The sequence below is a fragment of the Setaria italica genome, chromosome VIII (genome assembly GCF_000263155.2).
Source record: "Setaria italica strain Yugu1 chromosome VIII, Setaria_italica_v2.0, whole genome shotgun sequence".
Classification (NCBI taxonomy): domain Eukaryota; kingdom Viridiplantae; phylum Streptophyta; class Magnoliopsida; order Poales; family Poaceae; genus Setaria; species Setaria italica.
In genome coordinates, this window is record NC_028457.1 from 14058186 (window position 1) to 14078792 (window position 20607).

Sequence of the window (20607 nt, forward strand, 5' to 3'; positions counted from 1 at the left end):
CTGGGACAAAACGTCACCCGTCCCACATGCCTCTCCTCTCTCCACCTTATCTTCTCTTTACCCTTCCTCCCTCACTTATCCTTGCATAGCGCCTCCTCTCTCCCTCCATCGGCACCTCCTCTCCTCCCTCTCCTCCACTCTCCTCTCTGTGCCACTGTAGCCCCCTCCCCTTCCTCTCTTCTCTACCATCCTCTCCTGCCCCTTCCCCTTCTGCTGCCCCTACTCTTCCCCCTCTGCTCGCCCCTCACTGGCAGTAAGGAGCGGCAGTGGGCGAGGGCAGGGTGAGCGGTAGGCGCGGGCGGGCTGGCGGCCGGTGGGCGTGGGCGGGCTGGTGGCCGGCGGGCGCGGCGCGGGCGGAGGCCGCCAGCCCACTTTTTTTTATTTTTGTTAACCTTTTTAATCCCGGTTGGTAATACCAACTGGGACTAAAGGTGGTCTTTAGTCCCGGGTGAATGACTCAGGACTAAAGGACCCCCCTTTTGTCTCGAAAACTTAGTCCTGGTTTGATTTTCGGGATTTATGGTCCTATCCAACTAGGACTAAAGGCGCGTTTTCCCACATTGTCACCCTCTCCCGTGCAGGATCACAAGGACGACTGGTTCCAGAGATCTGCTCTCCCGCTTGCCGGTACACGCTGATGCAACAGAATGGAGAAGACTATAGTGGCGATGCAGCAATGTAGAAGAGGTAAAAGCTAACTCGTATGGACAACCTTAGGGATACCCGAACCTAGGAGCCTTCCCGTATAGTAGTCTATGGTGCGTTTTTTCCATGAGAGGGATGGTCCCTATTTATAAGGAGGAAAATTCCCCACACCCTCGTCTATTAGCAATATAGGACTAATAGATGATGTACCCCTCTAACGCTAATGGGCCTTTAATATTTATTAAGCCCATATAACAATTATCTGGTTTATTCTACTGTTTCAGGACAAGGCGGGTTGTCAATTTGTTGAATTTAATAGTGGAGCATTGTTGTCTTCTGTTAGTTTACTCGCTTTCTGTCTACTTTTGTATTGTCCTGCAAATGTTTGAATCGAACGCAAAGAAATTATTATAACTTCCGAGTGCCCAAGTAAACAAAAATGGTCGAGGTTACAAGCAATGCAAATATGTGATGAGTAAATTATTGGAGCTTACATGGTGATGTTGCACTTACTGTTACTGTATCAAGTACGGGCATGCACACAGGTGGAAAACTGAGTTGTAGTCTCTGTTGGAGAGACGCTCGGGACTAAAGACAAACTAGTCTCGGTTGGTTGCACCAAAAATATGTTAGAAATTCACAAGGTACGTGATTTTTCATGCGAAATATGTGTTTGCGCGGTGCGTGGGATTCGAACCCATGACCTCAAGCCTCGCGCAATCCATCTCACCTTCACAGCACATGTGATGGAGTAAGATATGCTTTTCCTTTTGAAGTAACCTATGAAGACCATTTTAGTCCTGATTTGTGTTACAAACCGGGACTAATAGCTTTAGTCCGGGTTTGTAACACAAACCCGTCTTTAGTCTAGGTTTGTGTTTACAAATCGGGACTAAAGGGGTCTCCATGGATTATGAAATTTAAACCTGGTACTAAAGCATTTTTAAGCCTCGGGTCCAATTCTATCCAAGATTTTTGCGGAGGATGAGAAGTTCTTTCTCTAGTAGTGGTAGCTAGTATTTACTAGAGATGCAATTCATTAAAAAATTAAGTTACACCTAAATAAATGTAGGACTACTAAATCAGTTTATAGTGGGATACACTTTTGCTTTAAAGAATAGCTTACGGAACAATGAAAGAACATTCGTCACAATCCAACATTGGAATTATTTTTTTTGACGATTTCAGATTGGTCGTATTGGCGATGAATACCTAAATTTTGTCACGAACTTGTACTCTCCCAACATAACATTATAAAAGGGAATGAGCTTATGACGTTTTTATCCGTTGTCACGAGGTATTCATCACAAAAGGCTATATGAGTTTAGTGAATCTAATTGACGGTGCCCCATAGAGTGAAGAGCAGGCGGGCCGGGGTATACGAACCCTAGTGTCTATGGTCCAGGTGACGCAGGAGGCTACTACTCTAGCCTATGACCCATATGCACAAGCATAGTTAGCTTAAAAAAGTACATGGTGTTGTAAGAGAGCAAATACACGGGCTTGTTTCAAAGAGCTGTCAGTAGGTTGTGAACACTTTCTTTAGGAATCAGGAGGGATTACTCAGACTGTGGAACCTTGATTACCTGATTAATATATATGCACTAAATGTATATGGCAGTTGATGATTTTAACTTAGCTTGATGTTTATTGCAGGACAAAAAAGTGGCTGAAATAAAATGTAGAAAAGAATCAGTTCGAAAACAATATAGTTCTGAACTGCATCATGCATGCCAACTGAAGTACATCGTGGCATGCGCTCCATTCTCTCCCACCTCGAATGGTGGCTCAAATCAACTGGTGCCCGGAATAGATAGAGAAAAGAGAGGAGGAATCGGGCAAGGCCCGGCGCATGCAGCAAACGAACGGTTCGTCAGTTACCGGGAAAAGGAAAACCATTTCAGATCTTGGTGAGGGCTGGAAATGGCAAACCAAGAGTTTTATTTGGAATGTGTCCGCCTGATCCCGATCCCATCCTCTCCATCCTTACACCACTGCACTCCCATCCGCCGGCAACAACCCGGTTTGATTGAATCCAGTTGAAGCCTGTCGGCCGTCAGGAGCGTCGCCGCCGGCGACGCAACTAAGGATATATCCTTCCGTTCACACGTTGAGGCCGAGCGGCGGTCGGCGGCGTCAGCAGCGGCGGCGCCATGGCGCGCTCGAGCGCGGACGATATGGAGCTGAAGCGGGGGTGCGAGGCCGGCATCCAAGCGAAGGGTGACCGGGACAAGGTGATGATGGCCATGCGCGTCGCCAAGGGCCGCGGCGTCTGGGGCAAAGCCGGCAAGCTCGCCTCCCGCCACATGGCCAAGCCCCGCGTCCTCGCCGTCACCAGTCAGTATCCTGCTCAGCTCGTTTCTTCTCCATCCTTGCATCCATGCGCTCCTGACCGTCTCCATCTTCTCCTCCACCCGTTGATGATGGCGCAGCCAAGGCGAAAGGGCAGCGGACCAAGGCCTTCCTGCGGGTGCTCAAGTACTCCAATGGCGGCGTCCTCGAGGTGATCTTAATTCAGTCGCATTCGTTCTTGTTCTTTCTGGTTGTTTCTTCAGATCGGAAAGTTGTATAAAGATGGATGATTGATCGCATTCTGATTGTGCGCATCAGCCGGCAAAAGTGTACAAGATAAAGCATCTCCACAAGATAGAGGTCGTGCAAAACGATCCCAGCGGCTGCACCTTCCTCTTGGTATGCCACGCTCCACACTCCCGTAATATAATACCAGAAGATCAATGGATCCAGAGTATTTTGGAAATTTTGAATTGGAGTTACAAATATTAACTGGTTGTAATAAGTTGCATAAATGGTTTGTATGTGAAGCAGATATTTTAAATTTTTCATTGCATATATAATTTCTCCTTCTTTGTCATGACCAAAATCGGGTGCTGTGGCTTCTGAAATTTTTCCCAGGGGTTTGACAACCTGAGAAGCCAGAGCGTCGCGCCTCCGCAATGGACCATGCGCAACAAAGAGGACAGGTGATGCCATTACGGTTCGGCGCCCATCCTGTATGTCACCACTGTTGAAGGTTGTGAATATGCCATTTATCTGTTGCAGGAACCGTCTGCTGATGTGCATCCTCAACATATGCAAAGAGCACTTGGGTAGCATCCCCAAAGTTGTCGGCATGGATGTGGTCGAGATGGCCATCTGGGCAAAGGTATGTGTCAGTTAATTAATAAATAGGGGGTTGCCTAAACATGTCTTTTTTTGGGTGTTTGGTTACAATGACAAAATACTTGTAGTATGCGCTTAAGATGTTTGGTTACAATGACAAAATAATTGGCCTATCTTTATCTTCATTGTCCTACATGGTTTCCACGGCATCGTCAAAATTCTCTTCTGACATCACTGCAACTTGATTTCACTGAAATATCATGTACTTCTTTGATAGCCACCTGATAAATGGGATACTTTTCACAACCATATATAGTTGGTTAGGGAAGTGTGATTGCAAAATAAATTAATTAATTCTGCAACAAGAATTGTGATTGAAAAATTTGCGTCATGTTTTGTTCGCAATCATCCTGCAGAAACTTTCCAAGATAATTTTTTACAAAACGTATTTGAAAACATACTATGTGAAAATGTAGTGAGAAACGATGAGGATGAGGGAATATAATGTTGCCACTAAGAATTGGCAGATCAGGTGGTCGTGATCTCACATCACCAAAATAAATAAGTACATACTCATTCTCGTTGCTTGCCTTCAACCGGTACAAATCCTCTTCTTGTATAGGCAGGCTTACTTAATGCCTAAGCAATAGATTTAATCTCATATCTAAACCTAATTCTAGTAGGTCTACTACCGTACCACCAATCCGGATCACCAGCCTCCGACTGCCCATGACACTACTAATGCACATGCTTGATGATTATAAGGTGGGATCGCCTCTATCATATTGAGAAGAACTTGATAAGGACCCTACGTAAAAAAGAGTCAATACAAATGGGTAAAAATTGCATAGTCAATGTTATCCATCTGTCAGTTGGAGAGGTCAGTGATATGGCCCTATAAGTTAGAGGACGTAGTCAACATCTCCAAGTGAATGACCAAATAAATATCTAATGGACTTTTGATAAATCATCTGCAGTGGCTAAATTACCAAAATAACAGTTTGAAATGGCTATATAGATATCAAAATGTTTTTTTATAAAAAATGTATATGATGTATTTTGGAGGATTCTTAAAGAAAATCCGTTGATGACTATATTATAGAATGTGGTGATAATGTGTTGTAAGCTTAGAGACCTTATTAATGAAAAATTCCCTATCTCTAAACTATAAATTATTAGCTTGTGTTGTGATTCCACGCAAGATTTCAAGTCCCAACAACAAATTTCTTTATTAAATTAAAATGACAAATTGCAACTGCTCAATGACCAAGACATACCGATCGAATCGTACTGAACTGAGCATAGTTTAGCGATTTAGGTTCCTTATACGGTGGAACGTACCCACCGGGATGGGGCCTTGACCATCAAAGGTGTGTGCATTTTCTTGGAATTATTTGTGAATTTAATGGCAATATGTTTAAGGGGAAGTGCCTTGTTGAAACCAACGGTGACGTCGTGAATCTTAAGATTTGCCATCCCAGTTTTTGGAGGTGCTTGTAGGGGTAGGGTTGCGTGCGTGTCTTTTTTAGGTGCGAGTGTGCGTATGTGTATCTGCACATCTTTGCTAGAACTAAGTCTCAAGAAAAAATATAGCGAATAGTAATATAGAGCATAGTTTTGAGTTTCATACACCAATCAGTTCAACCCAAAAGTTTAAGTTTGATGGGGAAAGATGAACAATTCACTTATACTTCAACACATAGAAAATAGATTAATTCTCATAAAAATAAATTATACAATAACTAATCAAGATCTGTTGATCCAGTTTTTCGGAGGTGCTCGTAGGGGTAGGGTCACGTATGTATACGATTTGTGAGCACCTTTTGAAAAAAACATAGCAAACAAAAACATAGTACTTTCATTAAAAATAGATTAATTCCCATGAGAAAAATAAATTATACAATTAATAATAGATCAAAAGAATTATATAAATTCCAGAAATAGATTGTCTGCCTAGAACTTTTGACACCATGTCTCCCTTCGCCTGTTCACTAGTGCCTCGTGGCGGCGCGGTCGCGCGACGCCGCGTGGGGCGCAAACACAGTGGCAGCAGCATGGGTCGTGGAGCCGCCACATCCCTAGGTGACTGCCGCACACTATGCCTGCTGCCAGCACCCTCACTAACACCAGCATCGCTCACCAAGCCGTTGACAGGTAGCAGCCCCGCGCACCGTTTAGTACTGCAATCCCATGGCGCCTGTAGTCCTTGTTTCGCCCCTTCAATCTAGCCCAGGAGCTACTGGATTGGAGATGAATCAGCCCTGCTGTCTGGTATCTCACTAGCCATCGGCGTAGGTTGCTGCCTGGAAGGTGTTCAATGAAATACTTCATTGAAAGAATTGTTTTATTAACCCAGCCCAAAGCCTGTTGGCCTTGTTTAGACATAGGTTAGTCCCCTGTATGCAAAAAGGTATCAACAGATTTGCAATTAGTCCTTATTTATGTAATTATCTTTATCATATTTTCTGCAGCAGTAGTACATATATACATGCTGAATTATCCTGTGTCACTGATTCCATTTGATGTTAACAACGGTAATGACTGCAAAGGCTGCTGTGCCTGTGTTCTACTTGTTTGAATATGTTTATCTTTCCTTGTACTTCAGGAGAACACTACAACAAAAGTTACACAAGTGATCAGCAAAGATGGGCCAGTTGAATCAGTAGTGTTAGAGGCTGAATCGCATGTTACTGTTGAGAAGGACCTCGTTTCTCAGGCAGAAGAGGAGGACATTGAAGCTCTTCTTGGCAAGTAAGCTATCGAATATGAACTAACCTACATCAGACGTGTACTTGGCACCCCACCTTCTGTGCTTGCAGATTCTGATCATTTAGATTATCCATCTTGTACCAATTGATAGGATATGCTGGACCTAATACATTAATTTGCTCTGTCTCATATCAGCTCATTGTTCCATGAAATTTCAGGGAATCTTGTAATTGCTATTATGTTCTTGTAATCATTTCATTTTGGCATGAGTATAGATGGATTCTTTATTTACCTAGGGTATACGTTTGCTTTACAATATAACTGATGCAGTGAACTTTGTTTTTTCTTTTGTAGTTATGTCATGGCCATTGGTGAAGCAGAGGCTTTTTCAGAAAGAATGAAGAGGGAACTTGTAGCTCTAGAATCTGCAAACGTTTATGCCCTCATGGAAACAGAATCAGTGGTAGAAGAGGTATGCATCTACTGAATTTTGTAAATGCCTTTCGGTTACCTGTTAGAGATTATGTAATATCTGTTCCTGCATTTAATTAAGATACCATATAAATTTTGGATTCTTCATTACTGCCTGCATATAAAATTTATAAATTTGGAGACATTTAGATGTAACTCTTAAGCCAAATTTTTTACTTCTATATTTCTACAAGATACCTCTTCATTGGAAAAAAAATATGACTACTTATGTTACATTAAAAAATGTGTAATTATCAATTTTCAGACTAAGCTGTTAGGATAGTTTGTGGTCCTGGATGGCTCGAGAATTAGTGAACTAGATGTATGGTAAATTGACATGGTAATGGCCATGATGCATATGCCGTGTGACTTTACATTTGAATGAAAGCAGAGGAGATGCGCGGAAATAGTAGATTGATTATCTGAGAGACAATACAGTTACATATATAGGGGAGGAGGATCCTAGGCGAAAGGAAACCTAAGAGATCAGGGCTCCTCCCCATATCTCTATCCTAATCAATATAGACAGAGTCCGGCCGGCACTAATATAGCTAGGCGCAGGACTATTCCAGGCGCAGCACCTAATCCTTATAGGAGTAGGACTCTTTCTAACAACCCCCGCAGTTGAAGTGTCCGTGGAGCGAACGTTGAGACTGGACCGAAATTCAGTGAAGACTGAAGATGGCAGTCCTTTGGTGAAGATGTCGGCGAACTGAGACGTCGTCGGCACGTGAAGAACGCGGACATCACCAAGGGCAACACGCTCTCGAACAAAGTGAAGATCGATCTCCACATGCTTCGTACGCTGATGCTAGATAGGGTTGGAAGACATGTATACCGTGCTGATGTTGTCACAATAAACCAGAGTCGCCTTGCACAACGGAACATGCATCTCTGACAGCAGCTGATGGAGCCATGTAGCTTCAGCAACGACATTGGCGACCGCCCGATATTCAGCCTCAGCACTGGAACGAGAGACCGTATTCTAACGTTTGGACGACCAAGACACAAGATTGTCCCCGAGGAACATGGCATAACCAGAAGTTGATTTGCGAGTGTCTGGACAACCTGCCCAATTTGCATCGGAGTAGACAACCAGCTCGGACTGAGAGGAGGGGCGTACAAGCAATCCCAAATGAAGAGTGCCGCGAACATAGCGTAGGATGCGCTTGAGTGTAGCCAGATGTGGTTCCTGCGGGTCGTGCATATGTAGACAAACCTGCTAAACAGCGTATGCAATGTCCGGACGAGTGAAAGTCAGATACTGAAGTGCTCCTGCCAGGCTCCGAAAATCTATAATGTCCTTCAGTGGGGCACCATCTGCAGCCAATTTTGGATTGACGTCGACCGGAGTGGTGCAAGGCTTGCAATCACTCATGCCAGCTCGCTCAAGGATATCGATCATGTACTGTCGTTGGGAGAGAAAGAGACCCAAAGGGGTCTGCTGAACATGCATGCCAAGGAAGTGATGCAACTGACCGAGATCCTTCATTGAGAATTCTTGCTATAGAGCACCGATGGTGTGCTTCAGGAGAGATGCTAAAGAGGCGGTCAGAACTATATCATCAACGTAGAGCAGCAAATAGATCAGATCTTCCCCGTGGCGGTATATGAACAGGGAGGTGTCCGACTTGGCCTCAACAAACCCAAGCTTTAGGAGATGGGAGGTGAATCTGCTACACCAAGCCCTAGGTGCTTGCTTGAGGCCGTAGAGTGATCTGTTCAAGCGGCATACATGACCTGGACGGGCAGAGTCCTCAAACCCAGACGGCTGAATACAAAATACTATTTTGGTCAGGTTCCCATGCAGGTTGGCATTGTTGACATCGAGTTGATGCAGGTTGGTATTGTTGACATCGAGTTGATGAATCGGCCAACCATGCGAAAGAGCCAATGAGAGAACAATACGGACTGTTGCAGGCTTGACTACTGGACTGAAGGTTTCTGAAAAATCAATGCCTGGCCATTGAGTGAAGCCGCGGAGCACCCACTGTGCTTTATATCGCTCAAGGGAACCATCAGCCTTGAATTTGTGCTTGAATACCCACTTGCCTATCACAACATTAGAGCTCGGCGGTTGAGGAACGAGATCCCAAGTGTTATTGGCGAGGAGGGCAGAATATTCAAGTTCCATGGCGGCGCGCCAGTTCGGATCAGCGAGAGCAGCACGATAACTTCGTGGTACTGGAGACAGAGCTGAGGCCTCGAAGAGAGCAGGGACCCTGATGCTGTGCTTGCCCCTGGTAATCATGCCGTGTTGATTTATCACAGGGGTGATGGGCACGGCGCCAGCAGGAACAGCAGACGACGGGGGTGGTGCAGGGACGGGCGGCGACGATGAGATTTGGTCACGGCGCGAGTAAACCAGTCCGCGGAACCGCTCAGGGGCCGGCACGAGCTGTGGAGGCGCCGTAGAGACATCCCTGGCTGGTGTCGACGAGTAGACAGGAGGGGGCGACGGGGCTGCAGGGAGGACCAGGGGCGCAGGTGGCCTCGGGGACGGGCACCCCTCTCTAGCTGGTGTTGGGGAAGAGCCAGGAAGGGGCGACGGGGCTGCAGGGAGGCTTGGGGGCGCTCCTGCGGGCGTCATGCAGTGAGACGACGAGGCAACGGCGTCGGCCGGCGAGAGTGACAGGCGCAGCGGGCCACCTGGCGAGGGAGCCGACATGGCGGGGCCAGGTAGGGAGCTGGGCGCTGGCCTAGGAAGCGCCCTGGGAGGCACCGGGGAGTGGTCCTGAACCTGCAGAAAACAAAGGGGGCAACAGCTCGAAGGGAACTGGAACCGAATTAGTCAATTCATCCAGAAAATCAAAGGCTGCACGCGTGGGGGGAGAAGACGCCTCCGAAAATGGAAAGGTGGACTCGTCAAAGACCACGTGGCGCGATATGATGATGCGGTTGGAATGATGGTCAAGGCAAAGGTAGCCATTGTGATGAGGGGAGTAGCCGAGGAAGACACATAGGGCAGAACAAGGGGAAAGTTTGTGTGGAGTGGTGGTGGTGAGGTTAGGATAGCACTTACAACCGAAAACACGAAGATGCTTGTACGAGGGTGGAGATCCCAGTAGGGTGTAGTGTGGCGTTGAGAAGGAGAGGGTTTTGGTTGGTAGGATGTTAAAGAGGTATGTGGCAGTACCTAACGCCGCGGCCCAATAGATGGGAGGGATGCTCGCCTGAATCAGCAAGGTGCGGTTGACGTTGTTGATGGAGCGAAGGATGCATTCAACTTTACCGTTCTGAGCAGAGGTGTAGGGGCAGGACATGCGCAAGTAGATACCGTGTGACTGTAGGGATGTGCGGGTGCGGAGATTATGGAATTCGCGGCCATTGTCGCACTGAATGCCCTGGACGGTGACGCCAAACTGTGTGCGGACGTAGGCAAAGAAGTTAGTGAGCGTAGAGTAGTGTCAGACTTGAGCTGAAGGGGAAACGTCCTCAAGTAATGAGAAAAATCATCCAGAATAGCCAGATAATACTTATGACCCGAGACACTGATGACAGGTGAAGTCCAAAGATCACAATGAATTAATTGAAAAAGTCCAAAGATCACAATGAATTAATTGAAAAGGATGAGTAGCACGAGAGGATGACACATGAAAAGGAAGGCGGACATGACAACCTAGCTGACAAGTGTGACACAAAGTACTGTGATCACTTTTATTGCAAGAGATAGCCGACGAATGCGCTAGTTTGGAGAGAGCCTCACGGCCCGATGCCCAAGCCGCTAGTGCCAAAGAGACGATGTGGACACATGGAGAGCAAAAGCAGGCAGCCGCAATGGGTAGAGTGTGCAGATCCTTCACAGAGCAGCCAAAAGGGTCAAATTCTACAAAGCAATTGTTGTCAGTGGTGAACTAGCGAACGGATATCAAATCCTTAATAAGGGATGGAGAAACCAAGACATTATTAAGGCGGAAGTTATGAGATAAATGAGCAGTGCCAGAGGAGGTAACGGGGATGAGATGCCCATTGCCGACAACAATGTTAGATGGAAGATGATGTGAGGAAGGAGTGGGGGAGATTATACCAGTGTCCGATGTCATGTGACTAGAAGCACCAGTGTCAAGGAACCACTCGTGCTGTTGAGGTTGCTGCAGCAACATGGTCTGGAAGTTGGCGGCCAAGGTTTGCTGGTCCCACCCAGCCGTTGGGGGAGGGGCGCTGACATAACTGGGGGCCGGTCCATAGGCAGCAGGAAGGACCCCCCACTGGCCCGCCCATTGACCAGGAGGGCCGGCGAAGAAGGCCTGGGGCTGCTGCTGGGCAGTCCCAGCTGGCGGGCGCGGGGCGGAGGGCGGGCGCTGTTCAGGCCACATGTAGATGGCGCTCGTCCAAGGGTTGACATAGCTGTAGCCAGAGGGAGGCTGGCCTGGAGCGCCAGCGCTGGAGGAGTTGTCGGAGTTGCTGCTGTTGTTGCCAGACTTCTGGCCACCGCGTTTCCCCCGTTTCCAACATTGCTATTGCTGTCCAGAGGTGGAGCCGCCCCCCAAGGCACCTGTGCCACCCCCGAGCCGCCGGCGCCACCCCCGGGCTGCTGCTGTTGAGGGCGCTGGGGAGGCTACTGCGAAGTGGGCGGTTTGGGGCCACCAGAGCCGCTGGAGCCGGGCACCGCGGCGAGAGCGGTGGCAGGGGCAGCCTTGGCCATGGTGAGTTCCTCGAGAGCCAGATCATCACGGACTTGCAGGAAGCTGGGAAGTGGGTTCGTGCGGCGGATGTGGAGGCCGAGCGCGAGGAAGCGCTCGTTGAGGCCCCGGACGATGACGAGGGTCCGATCGGAGACGGGCTCGCCAAGATCGTGAAGGTCCTCAGCAAGCTTCTTGTAGCGGCGACAGTACTCAGCAACAAGAAGATCCCCTTGAGAGAAGGCTCGGAACTCCTAGTCGGCGTAGAGAGCGCGGGTGGTGCGGTTGCTGAGGAACTGTGACTCGATGGCGAGCCAGAGGATGCGGGCAGGGACGCCGTGCTGGGACACTGTGTTGGCGAGGTCGTCGCTGATGGTGCCGAGAATCCAAGTACGAACGATGGCGTTCTTGCACACCCAATCTGGTGAGGCGGGGGCGACATCGTCGGAGAGGACGTGGCGCTCTAGGGAGAACTTGGTGAGGGTGAGCATGAAGGACTCACGCCACTGGGCGTAGAAGGTGGAGTTGACGTCGAGGAGGAGCGGCACGAGAGCCCGGATGTTCTGCACAGCAACAGCCTGAGCGTGCAGATTCAGTAGGGTCGCGGCTTCATGTTGGAGAAGGGCAACGTCGAGGAGGGGGACAGTGGCGCCGTCCGCGACGTCACAGGGGAGGCAGCGTCATCCTCGGGCGCCGGGACCGCAGCGGTGGCACGCTCGCGGGCAGCGCGCTCCTGGGCATCGCGCAGACGAGCATCAGCCGCGTCGCGTTCCTGCTGTGCGAGGGCAGCCTCGCAGTCAGCGTCAGCCGTGAGGGCGAGGGCTGCCGCGTGCTGGGCCTGAGCGGCGCGCTCGCGTTCCTCGTCAGCAGTGCGAATGATTTCAGCGTGCTGGAGATCCGCGGCGGCGTCGGCGACGAGGTTGGGGTCCTGGACCGTGCCAGGGTCAACAGGGGCAGCGCCAGAATTGGCGCCGACCATAAAGCAGCGCCGGGGAGAGGCGCTACTCGCGCTGGAGCAGCGCCGGGGAGAAGCGCGCTGGAGCTGCGCCGGGAACAGTGCGCTGGTGCGGAAGCGGAGTTGAGGAGAAGAACCCTAAACTCGTGATTCCATGAAAGCAAAGGAGATGCGTGGAAATAGTAGATTGATTATCTGAGAGACAATACAGTTACATATATAGGGAAGGAGGATCCTAGGCGAAAGGAAACCTAAGAGATCAGGACTCCTCCCCATATCTCTATCCTAATCAATATAGACAGAGTCCGGCCGGCACTAATATAGCTAGGCGCAGGACTATTCCAGGCGCAGCACCTAATCCTTATAGGAGTAGGACTCTTTCTAACATTGAAGTTTATAACTTGTTAGATGTTATAAACTGCAAGTGAATCTGGATGCCCTTACCCATTTCAGGGTTTGCACATATTGGTGGATAAATATTCAAAGAGAAATAACTTTTTTGAACAAACCAGATGCTATCCTCCCTCCCCTTCCTCTTAAGCTCCCCAAAAGGATCGCAGAAACAAAAAGACTTCATCCATTCTTCCAGTAGTTGGTTAGGATATCTGTTTGGTTAGGTTCAGCTGCAGGTTTATCTTTACATTAATTATATTGGAACTTTTTCTCTAAGATATATCAGTAAGAATAGATAGAGTTATACTACTTTTTAGTCACGTAAAGATAGTAGATTGCATCCATTAGGGTAAAACACAATTTGGAATCATAGAAGGAATATTAGGAGAGGTCCTCATCTACCCCAGGCCTCGATTTGGGCATTGCTAACATCCAAGTGGTGCCTGAGCTGAAGTATTTGTTTCCAGGTCCATTTACTTTGTGCTTATATTTCCTACATTCTTCTCCTTTCTCAAATTTGGGCCACAACACTGTACAGGAACATCATTTGTCTTCTATGGTGAAATATATAAGTTGAACTGATTACCAATCATATGACAAACTTTTAACCTTTGGTAGGCTCTTCTCAATATGTTTGCTTTAAATTTTCATCTTGTTCTTAAAATGTTTTACTGGTTATACAATTATTTTATTCTTGAGTAGAATTCCAATACATCACAGGTGTATTTTTTCTCTGCAGGTATTGCAAGGTTTAGAAATAGCCAGTATATGTGTTGAAGATATGGATGAATGGCTAGGGATTTTCAATATAAAGCTCAGGCATATGAGGGAGGATATACAATCTGTACGCTTACTTTCACTTTTACTAATGTATATGTCCAAATCATATTTCCTAGTTGTTGTGATGAAAATATTTTCACTTTTTAATGCCTCGTCTGTCCAAAAATTAAACTCTAGGGTTGTCTGAAGGAAAGAAGCCAATAAGAGTTGAACCAAACAATATTTGAATTGTCTGTTACAGGCTAGCTTATACAACAGTACATGTCGGTTGTACAAATTTGTTACCCCAACTGAAGACATTAGGACAGTATTCTTAGATGTTTTAAGTATTGTTCATTTGTAAGTGGCATTCTTTAGTTTTTAGACCTGTGATGGATTTTCCCTTCAATTTTATTACAGGTGACTAGAAACATAGAATTCCAATTAATAGTACACATTGGGGTTGTAGAAGGTGATTATGCAATATGATAATGTGGCACACAAGTCAAAATTTAATGCAGCCTCTGTAGTCTGCAGTAGTGGTGGGTTTGGGTTTCATATTGGGAGATCAAAGTTACTGGTAGTAGCATATTACATCTAATAATTGAGTATCAAAATGTGTAACACTCTGAAATTATTCTTTTGAGGAAGAAAGGACAACTGTGCAAGAGAGTTACTACAGGTGGTGCGTAGAACTGTCCAAAGTGGGGGTTTCACATAAGCAATTCAGGGTCTGGGGTATATTGGTTCGGTCATTGTGTGTATTTTAAGTCTTATTTATTGTTTAGTTCATTCATTCCATGTTATAAATTACATAGATATGCACCATCTGTCAGAATCTGAATTCAAAATGCCTTAAACTATCTCGCTGAATAGATATCACTAAGTTCAATGGTGCCGAACATTCTGAGTTCATGCACGGTCATGATTACATCACTTATCTTATGAAAATGAAACATTATTTATAAAAATTGTCAACCTGACGTTTAAAAGTAAGTATTGTAAACACATATACCTTATTGTTTTGCAGATAGAATGGCGTAATAACAGGCTGGAGTTGCAATCTGACAGTAATGTGGCTTTGATTGATGAGCTTGACAAATTGCTTGAGCTCCTGCAGATTCCACCTGAAGTGTGCATTCTATACCTATTACTCCTCTCCCCTATATTTTTCTTGACAAACTTAATTTTCAACGAACTTAAAAAAAATATTTTTGACAAACTTCTTTCCCCTATATTAATATTCATGTTAATATAATACTGAAATTCCTGATGCAATTGATTGCATTGCAGTATGAGGCATCATTAACTGGTGGATCATTTGATGAGGGAAATATGGTCAAGAACATTGAAGCCTGTGACTGGTTAACCAGTGCTATAAAGAACCTAGAAGCATCCAATCTAGATCCAATCTATGTTAAATTGCGTGCTGTATGTCCTCTATCTTAATACCATCAGCATTTCGTTTCGTATTGAAGTTTTACATGCTTGAGCTTTTCCTTTAATATGCAACGCAATTGAGATTTAACTTATTCTTTATCAGATATAAGTATTAGTATGCTGCTCCTGCAGCATTTGAAGGACTTCTAGGAACATGAAAGATAAGTAGATTGAGCAGAGAAAAAACTTTCCACACAACTAAATTTCTTTCATATGGAAAGTCAGAATGATTTGTGTGTAATTAAATCTATCTTACAGAAAGAATGCCAACTAAAGTTGTTTTACTAAAATAATGTTGAAGTTTGATTCAATCAGAACTGAGAAGGAAAATCTCTCTTGCCTTCCTTCCTTTGTATTTATCCTCAAAATTGATTCCACTCATGATGGTACTTTCTATTCAAACAAAATATGCCATCCCTTCCATGGCTATAGAGCTATGCATAATGGGCACTTTTTATGTAAATTTTCAGCAGTATTGAAATAAAGGTGTGGCTTAACAAATTTCATCTTATTTGCAATAAATCATACAGGTCAGGGAAAAACGTGCGGAATTTGTACTTCTTAAGTGCACATTTGTTCGGAGGGCATCAGAATTTTTAAGAAATTACTTTCCTAGTTTGATTGATTCTATGCTAAATGACAAAGGAAACTTCTCTCAGGTAAATCTCACTTCAGTATCTGCAAATATAGAAGTTTGGGATAAAACCAGAATCTGTGTGATCGTACTCCTAAACACTTGCAGCGAGGTCATCTGCAGAGGCCTGACCATGCTGATATGAGATACAAATGCAGGACATATGCACGGCTTCTACAACACATCAAGGTTTTTGCATGATATCTTGGTGTGAAAATTTTGCCTTCTGAAAACGAGGACTGAATGGTTTTATGTAGTAAAATTAGTAAATTCTAATTCTTCCTTTATACTATATTGTCAAGAGTTTGGACAAGAGTTGTATGATACCTTTACGGAAAGCTTACTGCCATTCATTGAACCTGCTAATTCGACGTGAGGTGTGTTCTGCAAGTACTCTGCTGTTTCTTTAATTTCTCTTCAATCCAGAAAGTTAATTAAAATCATTGATATGTGCTTAATACATTATAAAATTGTTTTAGACTTTCTAGGAGCCAATATTTACAAATCACAACAATAACAAAGGACTGACATAGCAGCCTCACATTTGTTTTGTAGTCCCGTGAATTTTCTAATGAACTCCGTAATAGTTCAAAAGCATCAAAGAGCAGCACACCATTGTTTGAGGGTCCTGCCGGTGCAAACCAGCCAGCAAGTATTACCGATAGTCCTGCAGATGCATACACAAAGATGATTACTGTTTTCATTCCACTTATTATTGATGAGGTTGTTCTGTATTTCTTTGTGTTATTTCTGTGAAACATTAATAATACTAGTATCCTAACTCTGTTCATCAACATCTATGATTAGAGCTCATTCCTTGCACATTTAATGTGCTTTGAAGTCACTACACTTTCTCAATCAGATTCCTCAAGTAATCCTAATTCTGAAGCAACTAGTACTCCTTCGGTCACATTAGAGGCTTCTTCAAGCATTGGCAAAGCAAGTAAGATAAATCACCACCTGCCAAGTTAACAATGTTTCATGATGTGGATCTATTTTTCTTTTTGTTTCAGAAAGGTGTAAAGGTTGGTTCATATTTTTCCAGGTAACAATCCAGCTGAGTTGGGAGTGCTCAACGAATGCCTTCAGGAGTTGCTTGACGGTATTCAGGTTGACCTTGTTATGTTTCCTTGCAAATTTATAATCTAGACTATAAATACCGATAAGAAGATAGCTAAATTAATAAATTTATACTGCATTGTTGAGGCTTCATTTGTTTTATGGTTCAATTTCAGGAAGACTTTTATGCACTCGTTGACTGGGCATTCAAGCTAGATCCACTGAGTTGTATATCGATGCATGGAATAACTGATCGGTATCTTTCTGGTCAGAAAGCAGAGGTGTCTGGATATGTACATGTGTTGCTTGATGACTTGGAGACAAGAATAACAATTTTGTTTAGCAGGGTTTGACTCTACTAATAGCCTAGCCATTTTCTACATTGGAGAGTTCTTCCATTTGCTCCTTACACTTTCATATTTTTTTTGTCAGTGCAGTTTGTAGATGATGCCTGCTACCAGATTGAGAAGTATGAGCGCAATGTGCGGCAAATTGGAGTTGTGCCCTATATTCCCAGGTCTGTTGTTATGTTGTCAAAATATATTTCTAAAATCTAAACATAAACGCCATGGTTCTTTACGTGGTATATGCCATATTCTTTTCTTTTATATAGGTTCTCACAACTTGCGGCACGTATGGAGCAGTATATCAATGGATCCAGGGATCTAGTTGACCAGGCATATACTAAAATTGTAAGGACTTACAGTAACCTTGACTATTCAATGTTAAAAGTAATTTGAAAATTTAAGGTTCAACCTCTGATGCATTTGACACCAACGTTGACCATTTTATATCACTGCAATTTACATTGGTATTACCAACCATGTTCCTTGTCAACCTCAGATTTGTGAATGAAACAGGTGAGTATTATGTTTGTGATACTGGAGAAAATTGCTCAAGTGGAACCTAAATATGTTGATATTGTACTTTTGGAGAACTATGCAGCTTTTCAGCACAGGTTTATTTTTTCTCTCACGGTGCTCTATTACCATGTACATTTGTATTACTCTCTAATGTTGTTTATGGCATTTGCAGCCTATAATGATGCTTATCCTCTACATACATACCTAATGTTTTGTAGAACTAATTAATTTGATATAATTAATTGGATGTGCAGTTTGTATGACTTGGCAAATGTTGTGCCAACGCTTGCTAAATATTATCATCAAGCTAGTGAAGCCTACGAACAAGCTTGTTCACGCCATATCAATTTGGTCATATATATTGTAAGTTAACTGTAACTCCTTTTGGTTCCATCCCCCCTTGCCAAAGTATAAACTAACATTTAGTTTACTGCATGTTATGGAACTTATGCATGTTTGCTTTTTGCAGCACTTTGAAAAACTATTCCAGTTCGCTCGGAAAATTGAGGAACTAATGTACAACATGAGCCCTGAAGAGGTGAGTCATGAGATTTGGTTCTGTTTTCTACCTACCTGAAAGTTTATGTAATGTAGTGACCTAATCTCAGAGCTGCATTATTTCCGCTTTCAAATTCACTGCCATTATACTAGCTTGGACTTCTATGATATTAAAACAATATTCTATAGTGCTTTTCAGATTATGTTCCATGTCCTGATCGTGTGCCTTCTATGCCTTGAGGAGCAAAATCAATTAGGTAGCACAACCAAGTGACATGTTAATCAATTAAGACGTGCTTCCATAGAAATATCCATATTGAAATATTCTTGATGCTTTTACCAATGAACTCCCCATTGTTCTAGGATTATGCTATGTGATGCTATGTAATCTCTCTTATACTGTCCATGATTAAATCCTGCTTCCTATCTGATGCATTTTGCTCACGAAGTTATTTGAAGCCCAACCCTATAGCTTTAGTCCCCAGTATGTTCTGTTTGTTGAAGAATGAAGTGTTCATTGTTGGATATTTCTAACTGCAAGCAGATACCTTTCCAAGTTGGAATGTCAAAAGTTGATTTTCGCAAGATGTTGAAGTCTAGCTTAGCTGGAGTAAGCTGATAGTAAATTCATCTTTTACATTTATGAACTTCCATGAAGTAGTCATAAAGCATTGTCCCTTACTCTAATTTTATCTGGTTGACAGCTTGACAAGACAATAAATGCAATGTATAGAAAACTTCAGAAGAATATGACTGCTGAGGAATTGCTGCCTTCACTATGGGAAAAATGCAAGGTATATTTTTTCACAACTGTAAATCTCCAAGTGTAAAATCAACAAGGAGCTATTTTTAATCTCTGTCAAAGCTAGTGAGATGCAGCAGCGTTGTACCTGTTGTAGTATTTGATATTTCCCTAATTCGTCTTCTATGAGAAAACACCATATTAGTTTCTTTACAGTTAGGGAAACACCCTGCTAATGTTTTCTTGCTTGATGTGTCGGTTGTTGCAGAAAGAGTTTCTTGACAAATATGCAACCTTCCTCAAGTTGATTTCGAAAATATATCCTGATGAAAAAGTGACATCTGTGAATGAAATGAGAGATATTCTAGCTTCGCTGTAGCAGTCTCTGTCACAAGGTGACTTTCTGTGCTTTGATTTCTGCTGCTTCATCCTGCTACAAGTTTTATTGCATTATTAATTGATGAATATGGCAATGATTCTTATGGTTTGCTTTTGTGGTGCCAGGTCACACAAGTAGACCTGATTCTCATCATCTCAGGTTTGTGATCTGACTGAACTACCTATCCAGTATGTGATTGCTGAACCAGATATCCAATTCATGGCTGTAGTAACTGTAAATGAACTATGGTTGACATTGACATTAAATCTCAACACTTTGTTTCTTTGTGCTTTGTACTGCCAATAATATGTACAAGTCAAGATTAGACATGATGATTGGAGTGGAACTTTGAGACACTATTATTGTTGACAGAGATGAACAAAATATAAGGCATGTGAAACCAAAATGGTCTTGTATACAGATGATTTGGAGGAGAATTATCACTTGGTAAGGAAATGGAGATTCCCTTGCCGGGGTATTTGGTTGCAGAGGTTAGATAGTACATTTGGCTTCTAGGGAAGAAAACAAACATGGCGCATTGACAGTCGGGTTGTACTGAAGAAGTTAAACTCTGATGACAGAAATATCTTTACCTGTGAAGAATGGTGGTCTTAACACTCATACAGCACATCTAGGACTTCGTTAGCTGTTGATATTTAGCCCAATTTTCATTTTTTATTAGACATTTTGAATCAATTGCTATTACATACGAATGTAATAAACCACCGGCATGACTGGATTTGGCAGTCCAATGCGGGATGTAACAGATGTTGCAATCCGGTGCTGCCTGTTGTTACAAAAAAGTGATGTAGCGGGCATACTTGCCGCTTGGTACAAGATAATTGCTACAGTATGATGAGCTCCTCCGCAACTTTAATATTTTTTGGCTGCACAGGACATATTTTTTCACATAAAACAGTGATAGATGTTGGTCCAACAATATTATAGCGTAGCCAAATGGAAAAATCAACTTATATTCGTTTCAGGCTCTCAGCCTCCTAAGCATATTGTGTGTACATATCTCGCGGTGACTGTGTAGCATTTGTATGTGCTTACATGTACATGGTCCTGTGTACTTCACTGGTTCTATATGTTTTATGTGGTATATGTGAGTTCTGCCATCATCATTGCTCTGTCAGATCCTGCATGATGCCTAGATAAATTACATTTCCACCGTAACCCCTTGTGCTAGATTTCGGAGACAATGTTCTTCAGGCACCCAGCTTAGCATTATCTTGATAACACTGAATTGGAACTGAAAACGTGTAACATATTATTCATCCTTCCTTGATTTTGGGGTTAAAAGAGATGGGGAGAG

At 43.9% G+C, this 20607-nt stretch overlaps 1 protein-coding gene across 1 annotated transcript; it reads left to right on the forward strand.

Moving 5' to 3' along the window:
* The first annotated feature begins 2798 nt into the window (after window positions 1–2798).
* On the forward strand, window positions 2799–20099 carry LOC101772928 (exocyst complex component SEC3A). The gene is made up of 26 exons (XM_022829494.1): window positions 2799–2982; window positions 3078–3148; window positions 3256–3336; window positions 3559–3626; window positions 3706–3808; window positions 6371–6516; window positions 6829–6946; window positions 13655–13759; window positions 14705–14806; window positions 14968–15105; window positions 15645–15773; window positions 15857–15937; window positions 16051–16125; window positions 16304–16471; window positions 16556–16691; window positions 16794–16858; window positions 16984–17154; window positions 17245–17324; window positions 17421–17499; window positions 17668–17765; window positions 17925–18033; window positions 18140–18208; window positions 18713–18778; window positions 18873–18962; window positions 19179–19305; window positions 19415–20099. The coding sequence occupies exons 1-25, from the start codon at window positions 2799–2801 to the stop codon at window positions 19287–19289; spliced, it is 2643 nt and encodes an 880-aa protein (XP_022685229.1). The 3' UTR covers window positions 19290–19305; window positions 19415–20099.
* Window positions 20100–20607: the final 508 nt, after the last annotated feature.